At 49.0% G+C, this 20,994-nt stretch overlaps 1 protein-coding gene across 4 annotated transcripts in view; it reads right to left on the minus strand.

Moving 5' to 3' along the window:
• The window catches only part of LOC109907748 (peregrin-like), a 38,655-nt gene that overhangs the window by 16,164 nt on the left and 1,497 nt on the right, over nucleotides 1-20,994 (minus strand). For all 4 annotated transcript variants that reach the window (XM_031793923.1, XM_020505917.2, XM_020505916.2 and 1 more), the window contains exon 2: nucleotides 20,080-20,867. In XM_031793923.1, the coding sequence (XP_031649783.1) occupies nucleotides 20,080-20,822 (743 nt within the window). In that variant the 5' untranslated portion in view covers nucleotides 20,823-20,867. The remainder of the gene's footprint in view (nucleotides 1-20,079; nucleotides 20,868-20,994) is intronic.

Below are 20,994 nucleotides of genomic sequence, written 5' to 3' on the forward strand. Positions count from 1 at the left end.
TGAGTGTCATACGGTACTGTGACTGACCTGTAGTAGGATGATTGCCGTGTGGTACTGTGACTGACCTGTAGTAGGATGGGTGTCGTGTAGTACTATGACTGACCTGTAGTAGGATGAGTGTCGTGGGGTACTGTGACTGACCTGTAGCAGGATGAGTGTCGTGTAGTACTGCGACTGACCTGTAGTAGGATGAGTGTGGTTTGGTACTGCGACTGACCTGTAGTAGGATGTGTGCCATGTGATACTGTGACTGAATGTCCAGTAGAAGGATGAGTGTCATGTGGTACTGTGACTGACCTGTAGTAGGATGAGTGTCGTGTGGTACTGTGACTGACCTGTAGCAGGATGAGTGTCGTGTAGTACTGTGACTGACCTGTAGTAGGATGATTGCCGTGTGGTACTGTGACTGACCTGTAGTAGGATGGGTGTCGTGTAGTACTATGACTGACCTGTAGTAGGATGAGTGTCGTGGGGTACTGTGACTGACCTGTAGCAGGATGAGTGTCGTGTAGTACTGCGACTGACCTGTAGTAGGATGAGTGTGGTTTGGTACTGCGACTGACCTGTAGTAGGATGTGTGTCTTGTGGTACTGTGACTGACCTGTAGTAGGATGAGTGTCGTGTGGAACTGTGACTGACCTGTAGTAGGATGAGTGTCGTGTGGTACTGTGACTGACCTGTAGCAGGATGAGTGTCATATGGAACTGTGACTGACTGACATGTAGTAGGATGAGTGTCGTGTGGGACTGTGAATGACCTGTAGTAGGACGAGTGTCGTGTGGGACTGTGAATGACCTGTAGAAGGATGAGTGTCATGTGTTACTGTGACTGACCTGTAGTAGGATGAGTGTCATGTGGTACTGTGACTGACTGATCAGTAGTAGGATGAGCGTCGTGTGGGACTGTGAATGACCTGTAGAAGGATGATTGCCGTGTGGTACTGTGACTGACTGACCTGTAGTAGGATGAGTGTCGTGTGGTACTGTGAATGACTGTCCAGTAGTAGGATGAGTGTCGTGTGGTACTGTGACTGACCAGTAGTAGGATGAGTGTCATGCGGTACTGTGACTGACCTGTAGTAGGATGAGTGTCGTGTGGAACTGTGACTGACTGACATGTAGTAGGATGAGTGTTGTGTGGGACTGTGAATGACCTGTAGTAGGATGAGTGTCGTGTGGGACTGTGAATGACCTGTAGAAGGATGAGTGTCATGTGTTACTGTGACTGACCTGTAGTAGGATGAGTGTCATGTGGTACTGTGACTGACTGACCAGTAGTAGGATGAGCGTCGTGTGGTACTGTGACTGAGCTGTAGTAGGATGAGTGTCATGTGGTACAGTGACTGACCTGTAGTAGGATGAGTGTCATGTGGTACTGTTACTGACTGTCCAGTAGTAGGATGAGTGTCGTGTGGTAATTTGACTGACCTGTAGAAGGATGAGTGTCGTGTGGTACTGTGACTGACTTGTAGAAGGATGAGTGTCATGTGTTACTGTGACAGACCTGTAGTAGGATGAGTGTTGTGTGGTACTGTGACTAACTGACCAGTAGTAGGATGAGTGTCGTGTGGTACTGTGACTGACCTGTAGTAGGATGAGTGTCATGTGGTACTAAGACTGACTGACCAGTAGTAGGATGAGTGTCGTGTGGTACTGTGACTGACCTGTAGCAGGATGAGTGTCGTGTAGTACTGCGACTGACCTGTAGTAGGATGAGTGTGGTTTGGTACTGCGACTGACATGTATTAGGATGAGTGTCTTGTGGTACTGTGACTGACCTGTAGTAGGATGAGTGTAGTGTGGAACTGTGACTGACTGACATGTAGTAGGATGAGTGTCGTGTGGTACTGTTACTGACCTGTAGTAGGATGAGTGTTGTGTGGTACTGTGACTAACTGACCAGTAGTAGGATGAGTGTCATGTGGTACTATGACTAACTGACCAGTAGTAGGATTAGTGTCGTGTGGTACTGTGAATTACCTGTAGTAGGATGAGTGTCGTGTGGTACTGTGACTGACTGTCCAGTAGTAGGATGAGTGTCGTGTGGTACTGTGACTGACCGGTAGTAGGATGAGTGTCATACGGTACTGTGACTGACCTGTAGTAGGATGAGTGTCGTGTGGTACTGTGAATGACATGTAGTACGATGAGTGTCGTGTGGTACTGTGACTGACTGACCTGTAGTAGGGTGAGCGTTGTGTGGTACTGTGACTGACCTGTAGTAGGATGAGTGTCGTGTGGTACTGTGACTGACCTGTAGAAGGATGAGTGTCGTGTGGTACTGTGACTGACCTGTAGTAGGATGAGTGTCATGTGGTACTGTGACTAACTGACCAGTAGTAGGATGAGTGTCGTGTGGTACTGTGACTGACCTGTAGTAGGATGAGTGTCATGTGGTACTATGACTGACTGACCTGTAGTAGGATGAGTGTCGTGTGGAACTGTGACTGACTGACATGTAGTAGGATGAGTGTTGTGTGGGACTGTGAATGACCTGTAGTAGGATGAGTGTCATGTGGTACTGTGACTAACTGACCAGTAGTAGGATGAGTGTCGTGTGGTACTGTGACTGACCTGTAGAAGGATGAGTGTCGTGTGTTACTGTGACAGACCTGTAGTAGGATGAGTGTCATGTGGTACTGTGACTGAATGTCCAGTAGAAGGATGAGTGTCGTGTGGTACTGTGACTGACCTGTAGTAGGATGAGTGTCCTGTGGTACTGTGACTGACCTGTAGCAGGATGAGTGTTGTGTAGTACTGTGACTGACCTGTACTAGGATGATTGCCGTGTGGTACTGTGACTGACTGACCGGTAGTAGGATGAGTGTCATGCGGTACTGTGACTGACCTGTAGTAGGATGAGTGTCGTGTGGAACTGTGACTGACTGACATGTAGTAGGATGAGTGTCGTGTGGGACTGTGACTGACTGACCAGTAGTCGGATGAGTGTCGTGTGGTACTGTGACTGACTGACCTGTAGTCGGATGAGTGTCATGTGGTACTGTGACTGACCTGCAGTAGGTTGAGTGTCGTGTGGTACTGTGACTGACTGACCAGTAGTCGGATGAGTGTCGTGTGGTACTGTGACTGACTGGCCTGTAGTAGGATGAGTGTCGTGTGGTACTGTGACTGACTGACCTGTAGTCGGATGAGTGTCATGTGGTACTGTGACTGAGCTGCAGTAGGTTGAGTGTCGTGTGGTACTGTGACTGACTGACCTGTAGTCGGATGAGTGTCGTGTGGTACTGTGACTGACCTGTAGCAGGATGAGTGTCGTGTAGTACTGCGACTGACCTGTAGTAGGATGAGTGTGGTTTGGTACTGCGACTGACATGTATTAGGATGAGTGTCTTGTGGTACTGTGACTGACCTGTAGTAGGATGAGTGTCGTGTGGAACTGTGACTGACTGACATGTAGTAGGATGAGTGTCGTGTGGTACTGTGACTGACCTGTAGTAGGATTAGTGTCGTGTGGTACTGTGACTGACTGACCGGTAGTAGGATGAGTGTCATGTGTTACTGTGACTGACCGGTAGTAGGATGAGTGTCATACGGTACTGTGACTGACCTGTAGTAGGATGAGTATCGTGTGGAACTGTGACTGACTGACATGTAGTAGGATGAGTGTCGTGTGGTACTGTGACTGACCTGTAGTAGGATTAGTGTCGTGTGGTACTGTGACTGACTGACCGGTAGTAGGATGAGTGTCGTGTGTTACTGTGACTGACCGGTAGTAGGATGAGTGTCATACGGTACTGTGACTGACCTGTAGAAGGATGAGTGTCGTGTGGTACTGTGACTGACCTGTAGTAGGATGAGTGTCGTGTGGTACTCTGACTGACCTGTAGTAGGATGAGTGCCATGTGATACTGTGACTGAATGTCCAGTAGAAGGATGAGTGTCATGTGGTACTGTGACTGACCTGTAGTAGGATGAGTGTCGTGTGGTACTGTGACTGACCTGTAGCAGGATGAGTGTCGTGTAGTACTGTGACTGACCTGTAGTAGGATGATTGCCGTGTGGTACTGTGACTGACCTGTAGTAGGATGGGTGTCGTGTAGTACTATGACTGACCTGTAGTAGGATGAGTGTCGTGTGGTACTGTGACTGACCTGTAGTAGGATGAATGTCATGTGGTACTGTGACTGACCTGTAGTAGGATGAGTGTCATGTGGTACTGTGACTGACTGTCCAGTAGTAGGTTGAGTGTCGTGTGGTACTGTGACTGACCTGTAGCAGGATGAGTGTCGTGTGGTACTGTGACTGACTTGTAGTAGGATGAGTGTCGTGTGGTACTGTGACTGACCTGTAGTAGGATGAGTGTCGTGTGGGACTGTGAATGACCTGTAGTAGAATGAGTGTCGTGTGGGACTGTGAATGACCTGTAGTAGGATGAGTGTCATGTGTTACTGTGACTGACCTGTAGTAGGATGAGTGTGGTTTGGTACTGCGACTGACATGTATTAGGATGAGTGTCGTGTGGTACTGCGACTGACCTGTAGTAGGATGTGTGTCTTGTGGTACTGTGACTGACCTGTGGTAGGATGAGTGTCTTGTGGTACTGTGACTGACCTGTAGTAGGATGAGTGTCGTGTGGAACTGTGACTGACTGACATGTAGTAGGATGAGTGTCGTGTGGTACTGTTACTGACCTGTAGTAGGATGAGTGTCGTGTGGTACTGTGACCTGTAGCAGGATGAGTGTCGTGTAGTACTGTGAACTGTAGCAGGATGAGTGTCGTGTAGTACTGTGACTGGCCTGTAGTAGGATGATTGCCGTGTGGTACTGTGACTGACTGACCTGTAGTAGGATGAGTGTCGTGTGGTACTGTGACTGACATGTAGAAGGATGAGTGTCGTCTGGTACTGTGACTGACTGACCTGTAGTAGGGTGAGCGTTGTGTGGTACTGTGACTGACCTGTAGTAGGATGAGTGTCGTGTGGTACTGTGACTGACCTGTAGAAGGATGAGTGTCGTGTAGTACTGTGACTGACTGACCTGTAGTAGGATGAGTGTCGTATGGAACTGTGACTGACTGACATGTAGTAGGATGAGTGTCGTGTGGGACTGTGAATGACCTGTAGTAGGACGAGTGTCGTGTGGGACTGTGAATGACCTGTAGCAGGATGAGTGTCGTGTAGTACTGTGACTGACCTGTACTAGGATGATTGCCGTGTGGTACTGTGACTGACTGACCTGTAGTAGGATGAGTGTCGTGTGGTACTGTGACTGACTGTCCAGTAGTAGGATGAGTGTCGTGTGGTACTGTGACTGACCTGTAGAAGGATGAGTGTCGTGTGGTACTGTGACTGACCTGTAGTAGGATGAGTGTCATGTGGTACTGTGACTGAATGTCCAGTAGAAGGATGAGTGTCATGTGGTACTGTGACTGACCTGTAGTAGGATGAGTGTGGTGTGGTACTGCGACTGACATGTAGTAAGATGAGTGTCTTGTGATACTGTGACTGACCTGTAGTAGGATGAGTGTCGTGTAGTACTGTGACTGACTGACCTGTAGTAGGATGAGTGTCGTATGGAACTGTGACTGACTGACATGTAGTAGGATGAGTGTCGTGTGGTACTGCGACTGACCTGTAGTAGGATGTGTGTCTTGTGGTACTGTGACTGACCTGTGGTAGGATGAGTGTCGTGTAGTACTGCGACTGACCTGTAGTAGGATGCGTGTGGTTTGGTACTGCAACTGACATGTATTAGGATGAGTGTCTTGTGGTACTGCGACTGACCTGTAGTAGGATGTGTGTCTTGTGGTACTGTGACTGACCTGTAGTAGGATGTGTGTCTTGTGGTACTGTGACTGACATGTAGTAGGATGAGTGTCGTGTGGTACTGTGACTGACTGTCCAGTAGAAGGATGAGTGTCGTGTGGTACTGTGACTGACCTGTAGAAGGATGAGTGTCATGTGTTAGTGTGACAGACCTGTAGTAGGATGAGTGTCATGTGTTAGTGTGACAGACCTGTAGTAGGATGAGTGTCATGTGGTACTGTGACTAACTGACCAGTAGTAGGATGAGTGTCGTCTGGTACTGTGACTGACTTGTAGTAGGATGAGTGTCGTGTGGGACTGTGAATGACCTGTAGTAGGATGAGTGTCGTGTGGGACTGTGAATGACCTGTAGTAGGATGAGTGTCATGTGGTACTGTGACTGACCTGTAGAAGGATGAGTGTCATGTGTTTCTGTGACTGACCTGTAGTAGGATGAGTGTCATGTGGTACTGTGACTAACTGACCAGTAGTAGGATGAGTGTCGTGTGGCACTGTGACTGACTGACCTGTAGAAGGATGAGTGTCGTGTGGTACTGTGAATGACCTGTAGTAGGATGAGTGTCATGTGGTACTGTGACTGACCTGTAGTAGGATGAGTGTCGTGTGGTACTGTGACTGACTGTCCAGTAGTAGGATGAGTGTCGTGTGGTACTGTGACTGACCTGTAGTAGGATGCGTGTGGTTTGGTACTGCAACTGACATGTATTAGGATGAGTGTCTTGTGGTACTGCGACTGACCTGTAGTAGGATGTGTGTCTTGTGGTACTGTGACTGACCTGTAGTAGGATGAGTGTCGTGTGGAAATGTGACTGACTGACATGTAGTAGGATGAGTGTCGTGTGGTACTGTTACTGACCTGTAGTAGGATGAGTGTCGTGTGGTACTGTGACTGACTGACCTGTAGTAGGATGAGTGTCGTGTGGTACTGTGACTGACCGGTAGTAGGATGAGTGTCATGCGGTACTGTGACTGACCTGTAGTAGGATGAGTGTCGTGTGGAACTGTGACTGACTGTCCAGTAGTAGGATGAGTGTCGTGTGGTACTGTGACTGACCTGTAGAAGGATGAGTGTCATGTGTTAGTGTGACTGAATGTCCAGTAGAAGGATGAGTGTCATGTGTTAGTGTGACAGACCTGTAGTAGGATGAGTGTCATGTGGTACTGTGACTGAATGTCCAGTAGAAGGATGAGTGTCGTGTGGTACTGTGACTGACCTGTAGTAGGATGAGTGTCGTGTGGTACTGTGACTGACTGACCTGTAGTAGGATGAGTGTCGTGTGGTACTGTGACTGACTGTCCAGTAGTAGGATGAGTGTCGTGTGGTACTGTGACTGACCTGTAGAAGGATGAGTGTCGTGTGGTACTGTGACTGACCTGTAGTAGGATGAGTGTCATGTGGTACTGTGACTGAATGTCCAGTAGAAGGATGAGTGTCATGTGGTACTGTGACTGACCTGTAGTAGGATGAGTGTGGTGTGGTACTGCGACTGACATGTAGTAAGATGAGTGTCTTGTGATACTGTGACTGACCTGTAGTAGGATGAGTGTCGTGTAGTACTGTGACTGACTGACCTGTAGTAGGATGAGTGTCGTATGGAACTGTGACTGACTGACATGTAGTAGGATGAGTGTCGTGTGGGACTGTGAATGACCTGTAGTAGGACGAGTGTCGTGTGGGACTGTGAATGACCTGTAGAAGGATGAGTGTGGTTTGATACTGCGACTGACATGTGTTAGGATGAGTGTCGTGTGGTACTGCGACTGACCTGTAGTAGGATGTGTGTCTTGTGGTACTGTGACTGACCTGTGGTAGGATGAGTGTTGTGTAGTACTGCGACTGACCTGTAGTAGGATGCGTGTGGTTTGGTACTGCAACTGACATGTATTAGGATGAGTGTCTTGTGGTACTGCGACTGACCTGTAGTAGGATGTGTGTCTTGTGGTACTGTGACTGACCTGTAGTAGGATGAGTGTCGTGTGGTACTGTGACTGACCGGTAGTAGGATGAGTGTCATGCGGTACTGTGACTGACCTGTAGTAGGATGAGTGTCGTGTGGAACTGTGACTGACTGACCAGTAGTAGGATGAGTGTCGTGTGGTACTGTGACTGACCTGTAGAAGGATGAGTGTCGTGTGGTACTGTGACTGACCTGTAGTAGGATGAGTGTCATGTGGTACTGTGACTGAATGTCCAGTAGAAGGATGAGTGTCATGTGGTACTGTGACTGACCTGTAGTAGGATGAGTGTGGTGTGGTACTGCGACTGACATGTAGTAAGATGAGTGTCTTGTGATACTGTGACTGACCTGTAGTAGGATGAGTGTCGTGTAGTACTGTGACTGACTGACCTGTAGTAGGATGAGTGTCGTATGGAACTGTGACTGACTGACATGTAGTAGGATGAGTGTCGTGTGGGACTGTGAATGACCTGTAGAAGGATGAGTGTCATGTGTTACTGTGACTGACCTGTAGTAGGATGAGTGTCATGTGGTACTGTGACTGACCTGTAGTAGGATGAGTGTCATGTGGTACTGTGACTGACTGACCAGTAGTAGGATGAGCGTCGTGTGGTACTGTGACTGACCTGTAGCCGGATGAGTGTCGTGTAGTACTGTGACTGACCTGTAGTAGGATGAGTGTCGCGTGGTACTGTGACTGACCTGTAGTAGGATGAGTGTCGTGTGGTACTGTGAATGACCTGTAGTAGGACGAGTGTCGTGTGGGACTGTGAATGACCTGTAGAAGGATGAGTGTGGTTTGATACTGCGACTGACATGTGTTAGGATGAGTGTCATGTGTTAGTGTGACAGACCTGTAGTAGGATGAGTGTCATGTGGTACTGTGACTAACTGACCAGTAGTAGGATGAGTGTCGTCTGGTACTGTGACTGACTTGTAGTAGGATGAGTGTCGTGTGGGACTGTGAATGACCTGTAGTAGGATGAGTGTCGTGTGGGACTGTGAATGACCTGTAGTAGGATGAGTGTCATGTGGTACTGTGACTGACCTGTAGAAGGATGAGTGTCATGTGTTTCTGTGACTGACCTGTAGTAGGATGAGTGTCATGTGGTACTGTGACTAACTGACCAGTAGTAGGATGAGTGTCGTGTGGTACTGTGACTGACTGACCTGTAGAAGGATGAGTGTCGTGTGGTACTGTGAATGACCTGTAGTAGGATGAGTGTCATGTGGTACTGTGACTGACCTGTAGTAGGATGAGTGTCGTGTGGTACTGTGACTGACTGTCCAGTAGTAGGATGAGTGTCGTGTGGTACTGTGACTGACCTGTAGTAGGATGCGTGTGGTTTGGTACTGCAACTGACATGTATTAGGATGAGTGTCTTGTGGTACTGCGACTGACCTGTAGTAGGATGTGTGTCTTGTGGTACTGTGACTGACCTGTAGTAGGATGAGTGTCGTGTGGAAATGTGACTGACTGACATGTAGTAGGATGAGTGTCGTGTGGTACTGTTACTGACCTGTAGTAGGATGAGTGTCGTGTGGTACTGTGACTGACTGACCTGTAGTAGGATGAGTGTCGTGTGGTACTGTGACTGACCGGTAGTAGGATGAGTGTCATGCGGTACTGTGACTGACCTGTAGTAGGATGAGTGTCGTGTGGAACTGTGACTGACTGACCAGTAGTAGGATGAGTGTCGTGTGGGACTGTGAATGACCTGTAGTAGGATGAGTGTCGTGTGGGACTGTGAATGACCTGTAGAAGGATGAGTGTCATGTGGTACTGTGACTGACTGACCAGTAGTAGGATGAGCGTCGTGTGGTACTGTGACTGAGCTGTAGTAGGATGAGTGTCGTGTAGTACTGTGACTGACCTGTAGTAGGATGAGTGTCGTGTGGTACTGTGACTGACCTGTAGCCGGATGAGTGTCGTGTAGTACTGTGACTGACCTGTAGTAGGATGAGTGTCGTGTGGTACTGTGACTGACCTGTAGTAGGATGAGTGTCGTGTGGTACTGTGACTGACTGTCCAGTAGAAGGATGAGTGTCGTGTGGTACTGTGACTGACCTGTAGAAGGATGAGTGTCATGTGTTAGTGTGACAGACCTGTAGTAGGATGAGTGTCATGTGTTAGTGTGACAGACCTGTAGTAGGATGAGTGTCATGTGGTACTGTGACTAACTGACCAGTAGTAGGATGAGTGTCGTCTGGTACTGTGACTGACTTGTAGTAGGATGAGTGTCGTGTGGGACTGTGAATGACCTGTAGTAGGATGAGTGTCGTGTGGGACTGTGAATGACCTGTAGTAGGATGAGTGTCATGTGGTACTGTGACTGACCTGTAGAAGGATGAGTGTCATGTGTTTCTGTGACTGGCCTGTAGTAGGATGAGTGTCATGTGGTACTGTGACTAACTGACCAGTAGTAGGATGAGTGTCGTGTGGTACTGTGACTGACTGACCTGTAGAAGGATGAGTGTCGTGTGGTACTGTGAATGACCTGTAGTAGGATGAGTGTCATGTGGTACTGTGACTGACCTGTAGTAGGATGAGTGTCATGTGGTACTGTGACTAACTGACCAGTAGTAGGATGAGTGTGGTGTGGTACTGTGACTGACCTGGAGTAGGATGAGTGTGGTGTGGTACTGCGACTGACATGTAGTAAGATGAGTGTCTTGTGATACTGTGACTGACCTGTAGTAGGATGAGTGTCGTGTAGTACTGTGACTGACTGACCTGTAGTAGGATGAGTGTCGTATGGAACTGTGAGTGACTGACATGTAGTAGGATGAGTGTCGTGTGGGACTGTGAATGACCTGTAGTAGGACGAGTGTCGTGTGGGACTGTGAATGACCTGTAGAAGGATGAGTGTCATGTGTTACTGTGACTGACCTGTAGTAGGATGAGTGTGGTTTGGTACTGCGACTGACATGTGTTAGGATGAGTGTCGTGTGGTACTGCGACTGACCTGTAGTAGGATGTGTGTCTTGTGGTACTGTGACTGACCTGTGGTAGGATGAGTGTCGTGTAGTACTGCGACTGACCTGTGGTAGGATGCGTGTGGTTTGGTACTGCGACTGACATGTATTAGGATGAGTGTCTTGTGGTACTGCGACTGACCTGTAGTAGGATGTGTGTCTTGTGGTACTGTGACTGACCTGTAGTAGGATGAGTGTCGTGTGGAACTGTGACTGACTGACATGTAGTAGGATGAGTGTCGTGTGGTACTGTTACTGACCTGTAGTAGGATGAGTGTCGTGTGGTACTGTGACTGACTGACCTGTAGTAGGATGAGTGTCGTGTGGGACTGTGAATGACCTGTAGTAGGATGAGTGTCGTGTGGGACTGTGAATGACCTGTAGAAGGATGAGTGTCATGTGTTACTGTGACTGACCTGTAGTAGGATGAGTGTCATGTGGTACTGTGACTGACTGACCAGTAGTAGGATGAGCGTCGTGTGGTACTGTGACTGAGCTGTAGTAGGATGAGTGTCGTGTGGTACTATGACTGACTGTCCAGTAGCAGGATGAGTGTCGTGTGGTATTGTGACTGACCTGTAGAAGGATGAGTGTTGTGTGGTACTGTGACTGACCTGTAGTAGGATGAGTGTCATGTGGTACTGTGACTGGCTGACCAGTAGTAGGATGAGTGTCGTGTGGTACTGTGACTGACCTGTAGCAGGATGAGTGTCGTGTAGTACTGCGACTGACCTGTAGTAGGATGAGTGTCGTGTGGAACTGTGACTGACTGACATGTAGTAGGATGAGTGTTGTGTGGGACTGTGCATGACCTGTAGTACGATGAGTGTCGTGTGGTACTGTGACTAACTGACCTGTAGTAGGATGTGCGTCTTGTGGTACTGTGACTGACCTGTAGTAGGATGAGTGTCGTGTGGAACTGTGACTGACTGACATGTAGTAGGATGAGTGTTGTGTGGGACTGTGCATGACCTGTAGTACGATGAGTGTCGTGTGGTACTGTGACTAACTGACCTGTAGTAGGATGTGTGTCTTGTGGTACTGCAACTGACCTGTAGTAGGATGAGTGTCGTGTGGAACTGTGAATGACCTGTAGTAGGATGAGTGTCGTGTGGGACTGTGAATGACCTGTAGTAGGATGAGTGTCGTGTGGTACTGTGACTGACTGACCAGTAGTAGGATGAGTGTCGTGTGGGACTGTGAATGACCTGTAGAAGGATGAGTGTCATGTGTTACTGTGACTGACCTGTAGTAGGATGAGTGTCATGTGGTACTGTGACTGACTGACCAGTAGTAGGATGAGCGTCGTGTGGTACTGTGACTGAGCTGTAGTAGGATGAGTGTCGTGTGGTACTGTGACTGACCTGTAGTAGGATGAGTGTCGTGTGAGACTGGTAATGACCTTTAGTAGGATGAGTGTCGTGTAGTACTGTGACTGACCTGTAGTAGGATGAGTGTCGTGTGGTACTGTGACTGTCCAGTAGAAGGATGAGTGTCGTGTGGTACTGTGACTGACCTGTAGAAGGATGAGTGTCATGTGTTAGTGTGACAGACCAGTAGTAGGATGAGTGTCGTCTGGTACTGTGACTGACTTGTAGTAGGATGAGTGTCGTGTGGTACTGTGACTGACCTGTAGTAGGATGAGTGTCAAGTGGTACTGTGACTGACCTGTAGTAGGATGAGTGTCTTGTGGTACTGTACAGATTGTCCAGTAGTAGGATGAGTGTCGTGTGGTACTGTGACTGACCTGTAGAAGGATGAGTGTCGTGTGGTACTGTGACTGACCTGTAGAAGGATGAGTGTCGTGTGGTACTGCGACTGACCTGTAGTAGGATGAGTGTGGTGTGGTACTGCGACTGACATGTAGTAGGATGAGTGTCTTGTGGTACTGCGACTGACCTGTAGTAGGATGGGTGTCTTGTGGTACTGCGACTGACCTGTAGCGGGATGAGTGTCGTGTAGTACTGTGACTGACCTGTAGTAGGATGAGTGTCGTGTGGTACTGTGACTGACCTGTAGTAGGATGAGTGTCATGTGGTACTGTGACTAACTGACCTGTAGAAGGATGAGTGTCGTGTGGTACTGTGAATGACCTGTAGTAGGATGAGTGTCATGTGGTACTGTGACTGACTGTCCAGTAGTAGGATGAGTGTCGTGTGGGACTGTGACTGACCTGTAGAAGGATGAGTGTCATGTGTTAGTGTGACAGACCTGTAGTAGGATGAGTGTCATGTGGTACTGTGACTAACTGACCAGTAGTAGGATGAGTGTCGTGTGGTACTGTGACTGACCTGGAGTAGGATGAGTGTCATGTGGTACTGTGACTGACCTGTAGAAGGATGAGTGTAATGTGTTACTGTGACAGACCTGTAGTAGGATGAGTGTCATGTGGTACTGTGACTGACTGTCCAGTAGAAGGATGAGTGTCGTGTGGTACTGTGACTGACCTGTAGTAGGATGAGTGTCGTGTGGTACTGTGACTGACCTGTAGTAGGATGAGTGTCGCGTGGTACTGTGACTGACCTGTAGTAGGATGAGTGTCGTGTGGTACTGTGACAGACCTGTAGTAGGATGAGTGTCATGTGTTAGTGTGACAGACCTGTAGTAGGATGAGTGTCATGTGGTACTGTGACTAACTGACCAGTAGTAGGATGAGTGTCGTCTGGTACTGTGACTGACTTGTAGTAGGATGAGTGTCGTGTGGGACTGTGAATGACCTGTAGTAGGATGAGTGTCGTGTGGGACTGTGAATGACCTGTAGTAGGATGAGTGTCATGTGGTACTGTGACTGACCTGTAGAAGGATGAGTGTCATGTGTTTCTGTGACTGACCTGTAGAAGGATGAGTGTCATGTGTTTCTGTGACTGACCTGTAGTAGGATGAGTGTCATGTGGTACTGTGACTAACTGACCAGTAGTAGGATGAGTGTCGTGTGGTACTGTGACTGACTGACCTGTAGAAGGATGAGTGTCGTGTGGTACTGTGAATGACCTGTAGTAGGATGAGTGTCATGTGGTACTGTGACTGACCTGTAGTAGGATGAGTGTCGTGTGGTACTGTGACTGACTGTCCAGTAGTAGGATGAGTGTCGTGTGGTACTGTGACTGACCTGTAGTAGGATGCGTGTGGTTTGGTACTGCAACTGACATGTATTAGGATGAGTGTCTTGTGGTACTGCGACTGACCTGTAGTAGGATGTGTGTCTTGTGGTACTGTGACTGACCTGTAGTAGGATGAGTGTCGTGTGGTACTGTGACTGACTGACCTGTAGTAGGATGAGTGTCGTGTGGTACTGTGACTGACCGGTAGTAGGATGAGTGTCATGCGGTACTGTGACTGACCTGTAGTAGGATGAGTGTCGTGTGGAACTGTGACTGACTGACCAGTAGTAGGATGAGTGTCGTGTGGGACTGTGAATGACCTGTAGTAGGATGAGTGTCGTGTGGGACTGTGAATGACCTGTAGAAGGATGAGTGTCATGTGGTACTGTGACTGACCTGTAGTAGGATGAGTGTCATGTGGTACTGTGACTGACTGACCAGTAGTAGGATGAGCGTCGTGTGGTACTGTGACTGACCTGTAGCCGGATGAGTGTCGTGTAGTACTGTGACTGACCTGTAGTAGGATGAGTGTCGTGTGGTACTGTGACTGACCTGTAGTAGGATGAGTGTCGTGTGGTACTGTGACTGACTGTCCAGTAGAAGGATGAGTGTCGTGTGGTACTGTGACTGACCTGTAGAAGGATGAGTGTCATGTGTTAGTGTGACAGACCTGTAGTAGGATGAGTGTCATGTGTTAGTGTGACAGACCTGTAGTAGGACGAGTGTCGTGTGGTACTGTGACTGACCTGTAGCCGGATGAGTGTCGTGTAGTACTGTGACTGACCTGTAGTAGGATGAGTGTCGTGTGGAACTGTGACTGACTGACATGTAGTAGGATGAGTGTCGTGTGGTACTGTTACTGACCTGTAGTAGGATGAGTGTCGTGTGGTACTGTGACTGACTGACCTGTAGTAGGATGAGTGTCGTGTGGGACTGTGAATGACCTGTAGTAGGATGAGTGTCGTGTGGGACTGTGAATGACCTGTAGAAGGATGAGTGTCATGTGTTACTGTGACTGACCTGTAGTAGGATGAGTGTCATGTGGTACTGTGACTGACTGACCAGTAGTAGGATGAGCGTCGTGTGGTACTGTGACTGAGCTGTAGTAGGATGAGTGTCGTGTGGTACTATGACTGACTGTCCAGTAGCAGGATGAGTGTCGTGTGGTATTGTGACTGACCTGTAGAAGGATGAGTGTTGTGTGGTACTGTGACTGACCTGTAGTAGGATGAGTGTCATGTGGTACTGTGACTGGCTGACCAGTAGTAGGATGAGTGTCGTGTGGTACTGTGACTGACCTGTAGCAGGATGAGTGTCGTGTAGTACTGCGACTGACCTGTAGTAGGATGAGTGTCGTGTGGAACTGTGACTGACTGACATGTAGTAGGATGAGTGTTGTGTGGGACTGTGCATGACCTGTAGTACGATGAGTGTCGTGTGGTACTGTGACTAACTGACCTGTAGTAGGATGTGCGTCTTGTGGTACTGTGACTGACCTGTAGTAGGATGAGTGTCGTGTGGAACTGTGACTGACTGACATGTAGTAGGATGAGTGTTGTGTGGGACTGTGCATGACCTGTAGTACGATGAGTGTCGTGTGGTACTGTTACTAACTGACCTGTAGTAGGATGTGTGTCTTGTGGTACTGCAACTGACCTGTAGTAGGATGAGTGTCGTGTGGAACTGTGAATGACCTGTAGTAGGATGAGTGTCGTGTGGGACTGTGAATGACCTGTAGTAGGATGAGTGTCGTGTGGTACTGTGACTGACTGACCAGTAGTAGGATGAGTGTCGTGTGGGACTGTGAATGACCTGTAGAAGGATGAGTGTCATGTGTTACTGTGACTGACCTGTAGTAGGATGAGTGTCATGTGGTACTGTGACTGACTGACCAGTAGTAGGATGAGCGTCGTGTGGTACTGTGACTGAGCTGTAGTAGGATGAGTGTCGTGTGGTACTGTGACTGACCTGTAGTAGGATGAGTGTCGTGTGGGACTGTGAATGACCTTTAGTAGGATGAGTGTCGTGTAGTACTGTGACTGACCTGTAGTAGGATGAGTGTCGTGTGGTACTGTGACTGTCCAGTAGAAGGATGAGTGTCGTGTGGTACTGTGACTGACCTGTAGAAGGATGAGTGTCATGTGTTAGTGTGACAGACCAGTAGTAGGATGAGTGTCGTCTGGTACTGTGACTGACTTGTAGTAGGATGAGTGTCGTGTGGTACTGTGACTGACCTGTAGTAGGATGAGTGTCAAGTGGTACTGTGACTGACCTGTAGTAGGATGAGTGTCTTGTGGTACTGTACAGATTGTCCAGTAGTAGGATGAGTGTCGTGTGGTACTGTGACTGACCTGTAGAAGGATGAGTGTCGTGTGGTACTGTGACTGACCTGTAGAAGGATGAGTGTCGTGTGGTACTGCGACTGACCTGTAGTAGGATGAGTGTGGTGTGGTACTGCGACTGACATGTAGTAGGATGAGTGTCTTGTGGTACTGCGACTGACCTGTAGTAGGATGGGTGTCTTGTGGTACTGCGACTGACCTGTAGCGGGATGAGTGTCGTGTAGTACTGTGACTGACCTGTAGTAGGATGAGTGTCGTGTGGTACTGTGACTGACCTGTAGCCGGATGAGTGTCGTGTAGTACTGTGACTGACCTGTAGTAGGATGAGTGTCGTGTGGTACTGTGACTGACCTGTAGTAGGATGAGTGTCGTGTGGTACTGTGACTGACTGTCCAGTAGAAGGATGAGTGTCGTGTGGTACTGTGACTGACCTGTAGAAGGATGAGTGTCATGTGTTAGTGTGACAGACCTGTAGTAGGATGAGTGTCATGTGTTAGTGTGACAGACCTGTAGTAGGATGAGTGTCATGTGGTACTGTGACTAACTGACCAGTAGTAGGATGAGTGTCGTCTGGTACAGTGACTGACTTGTAGTAGGATGAGTGTCGTGTGGGACTGTGAATGACCTGTAGTAGGATGAGTGTCGTGTGGGACTGTGAATGACCTGTAGTAGGATGAGTGTCATGTGGTACTGTGACTGACCTGTAGAAGGATGAGTGTCATGTGTTTCTGTGACTGACCTGTAGTAGGATGAGTGTCATGTGGTACTGTGACTAACTGACCAGTAGTAGGATGAGTGTCGTGTGGTACTGTGACTGACTGACCTGTAGAAGGATGAGTGTCGTGTGGTACTGTGAATGACCTGTAGTAGGATGAGTGTCATGTGGTACTGTGACTGACCTGTAGTAGGATGAGTGTCGTGTGGTACTGTGACTGACTGTCCAGTAGTAGGATGAGTGTCGTGTGGTACTGTGACAGACCTGTAGTAGGATGAGTGTCATGTGGTACTGTGACTAACTGACCAGTAGTAGGATGAGTGTCGTGTGGTACTGTGACTGACCTGGAGTAGGATGAGTGTGGTGTGGTACTGCGACTGACATGTAGTAAGATGAGTGTCTTGTGATACTGTGACTGACCTGTAGTAGGATGAGTGTCGTGTAGTACTGTGACTGACTGACCTGTAGTAGGATGAGTGTCGTATGGAACTGTGAGTGACTGACATGTAGTAGGATGAGTGTCGTGTGGGACTGTGAATGACCTGTAGTAGGACGAGTGTCGTGTGGGACTGTGAATGACCTGTAGAAGGATGAGTGTCATGTGTTACTGTGACTGACCTGTAGTAGGATGAGTGTGGTTTGGTACTGCGACTGACATGTGTTAGGATGAGTGTCGTGTGGTACTGCGACTGACCTGTAGTAGGATGTGTGTCTTGTGGTACTGTGACTGACCTGTGGTAGGATGAGTGTCGTGTAGTACTGCGACTGACCTGTGGTAGGATGCGTGTGGTTTGGTACTGCGACTGACATGTATTAGGATGAGTGTCTTGTGGTACTGCGACTGACCTGTAGTAGGATGTGTGTCTTGTGGTACTGTGACTGACCTGTAGTAGGATGAGTGTCGTGTGGAACTGTGACTGACTGACATGTAGTAGGATGAGTGTCGTGTGGTACTGTTACTGACCTGTAGTAGGATGAGTGTCGTGTGGTACTGTGACTGACTGACCTGTAGTAGGATGAGTGTCGTGTGGGACTGCGAATGACCTGTAGTAGGATGAGTGTCGTGTGGGACTGTGAATGACCTGTAGAAGGATGAGTGTCATGTGTTACTGTGACTGACCTGTAGTAGGATGAGTGTCATGTGGTACTGTGACTGACTGACCAGTAGTAGGATGAGCGTCGTGTGGTACTGTGACTGAGCTGTAGTAGGATGAGTGTCGTGTGGTACTATGACTGACTGTCCAGTAGCAGGATGAGTGTCGTGTGGTACTGTGACTGACCTGTAGAAGGATGAGTGTTGTGTGGTACTGTGACTGACCTGTAGTAGGATGAGTGTCATGTGGTACTGTGACTGGCTGACCAGTAGTAGGATGAGTGTCATGTGGTACTGTGACTGACTGACCTGTAGGAGGATGAGTGTCGTGTGGTACTGTGACTGACTTGTAGTAGGATGAGTGTCGTGTGGTACTGTGACTGACTGTCCAGTAGTAGGATGAGTGTCGTGTGGTACTGTGACTTACCTGTAGAAGGATGAGTGTCGTGTGGTACTGTGACTGACTGGTAGTAGGATGAGTGTCATGTGGTACTGTGACTGACCTGTAGTAGGATGAGTGTCATGTGGTACTGTGACTGACTGACCAGTAGTAGGATGAGCGTTGTGTGGTACTGTGACTGAGCTGTAGTAGGATGAGTGTCGTGTGGTACTGTGACTGACCTGTAGTAGGATGAGTGTCATGTGGTACTGTGACTAACTGACCAGTGGTAGGATGAGTGTCGTGTGGTACTGTGACTGACTTGTAATAGGATGAGTGTCGTGTGGTACTGTGACTGACCGTCCAGTAGTAGGATGAGTGTCATGTGGTACTGTGACTGACCTGTAGAAGGATGAGTGTCATGTGGTAGTGTGACTGACCTGTAGTAGGATGAAGGTCCTGTGGAACTGTGACTGACTGACATGTAGTAGGATGAGTGTCGTGTGGGACTGTGAATGACCTGTAGTAGGATGAGTGTCATGTGGTACTGTGACTGACCTGTAGTAGGATGAGTGTCATGTGGTACTGTGACTAACTGACCAGTAGTAGGATGAGTGTCGTGTGGTACTGTGACTGACCTGTAGTAGGATGAGTGTCATGTGGTACTGTGACTGACTGACCAGTAGTAGGATGAGCATTGAGTGGTACTGTGACTGACCTGTAGTAGGATGAGTGTCGTGTGGTACTGTGACTGACATGTAGTAGGATGAGTGTCGTGTGGTACTGTGACTGACTGACCTGTAGAAGGATGAGTGTCGTGTGGTACTGTGACAGACTGACCTGTAGAAGGATGAGTGTCGTGTGGTACTGTGACAGACCTGTAGTAGGATGAGTGTCATGTGGTACTGTGACTAACTGACCAGTAGTAGGATGAGTGTCGTGTGGTACTGTGACTGACCTGGAGTAGGATGAGTGTCATGTGGTACTGTGACTGACCTGTAGAAGGATGAGTGTCATGTGTTACTGTGACAGACCTGTAGTAGGATGAGTGTCATGTGGTACTGTGACTGACTGTCCAGTAGAAGGATGAGTGTCGTGTGGTACTGTGACTGACCTGTAGTAGGATGAGTGTCGTGTGGGACTGTGAATGACCTGTAGAAGGATGAGTGTCATGTGTTACTGTGACTGACCTGTAGTAGGATGAGTGTCATGTGGTACTGTGACTAACTGACCAGTAGTAGGATGAGTGTCATGTGGTACTGTGACTGACCTGTAGAAGGATGAGTGTCATGTGTTACTGTGACTGACCTGTAGTAGGATGAGTGTCATGTGGTACTGTGACTAACTGACCAGTAGTAGGATGAGTGTCGTGTGGTACTGTGACTGACCTGTAATTGGATGAGTGTCGTGTAGTACTGTGACTGACCTGTAGCAGGATGAGTGTCGTGCGGTACTGCGACTGACCTGTCGTAGGATGAGTGTCGTGAGGTACTGTGACTGACCTGTAGAAGGACGAGAGTCGTGTGGTACTGTGACTGACATGAAGAAGGATGAGTGTCGTGTGGTACTGTGACTGACCTGAGGTAGGATGAGTGTCATGTGGTACTGCGACTGACCTGTAGTAGAATGAGTGTCATGTGGTACTGTGGCTGACCTGTAGTAGGATGAGTGTCGTGTGGTTCTGTGACTGACCTGTAGAAGGATGAGTGTCGTGTGGTACTGTGACTGACCTGTAGTAGGAGGAATGTCTTGTGGGTGCATCAGGCCTCTCTTGGTCCAGCTCTCTGTATACCACCTCAGGCAGTTTGACCACCGGGCCACAGGAAGCACTTTGGTGGTGCGATGATACCTCCTTCTTCTTCTCTTTACTCTTGTGCTTCCCAGACTTAGATGTGGCCTTCCCTGCGTTAGCAGCAGGGGTGTCATGCCTGTCCTTGCCCTTGCCACCTGCCTCACTCCCTCCTCCCCCGCTTTCTCCCCCATTACACGCCCCTCCCCCACATCCCCCTCCACCTAAGGATGGAGGGTCTTCGGCCCCGCTGTCGTCCTCCGACACCACGTCAATGTTCTCAAAGATGCTGATGCGGTGGATGCGTCCATGGATCTCCAGCTCCACCATGCGCTGGGCCTGGGCATAGGTCATCGTCTCCCTGCCTGGGGAGTGGGAGCGCTCAGACCGGTTAGGACTCCCCGGGGTGTTCGCTCCCTGCCCGCCCAGCCCCAGCCCACCTCCCTTTCCCACCCCTCCCTCTCCGTCCCCAACCAGGGACACTCGAGGGGGGCGCCCCTTCCTCTTCTTCTGGGGCATGGCCTGCGCAGGCGTTGGGTTGTCATGGTCGTAGTGGTAGAGGTGGTACTCGATGCCGCTGTAGCTCTTGTAGACCTTGCGACAGGTCTTCACGGGGCACTCGTAAGGGGGCTTGGTGGCCCGGAGGTTGTGGCAGAAAGTCTTCACATCAAAGTCCAGCCCCATTGTGCAGATGGCCACTGCTGGGACAGGAGCTGTTCAAGCTTACATCTGAGACACACAGAGACAGATAGACAGAGGGAGAGAGGAGGGGAGATGATGTACCCTGATGTAAATTTTGCACCAATTTCTTTTTGCCATCTCTGACTCCAACATTATTGAAACACAGACATGCCAG

Source organism: Oncorhynchus kisutch, linkage group LG17, assembly GCF_002021735.2.
Source record: "Oncorhynchus kisutch isolate 150728-3 linkage group LG17, Okis_V2, whole genome shotgun sequence".
In the NCBI taxonomy this organism is placed as follows: domain Eukaryota; kingdom Metazoa; phylum Chordata; class Actinopteri; order Salmoniformes; family Salmonidae; genus Oncorhynchus; species Oncorhynchus kisutch.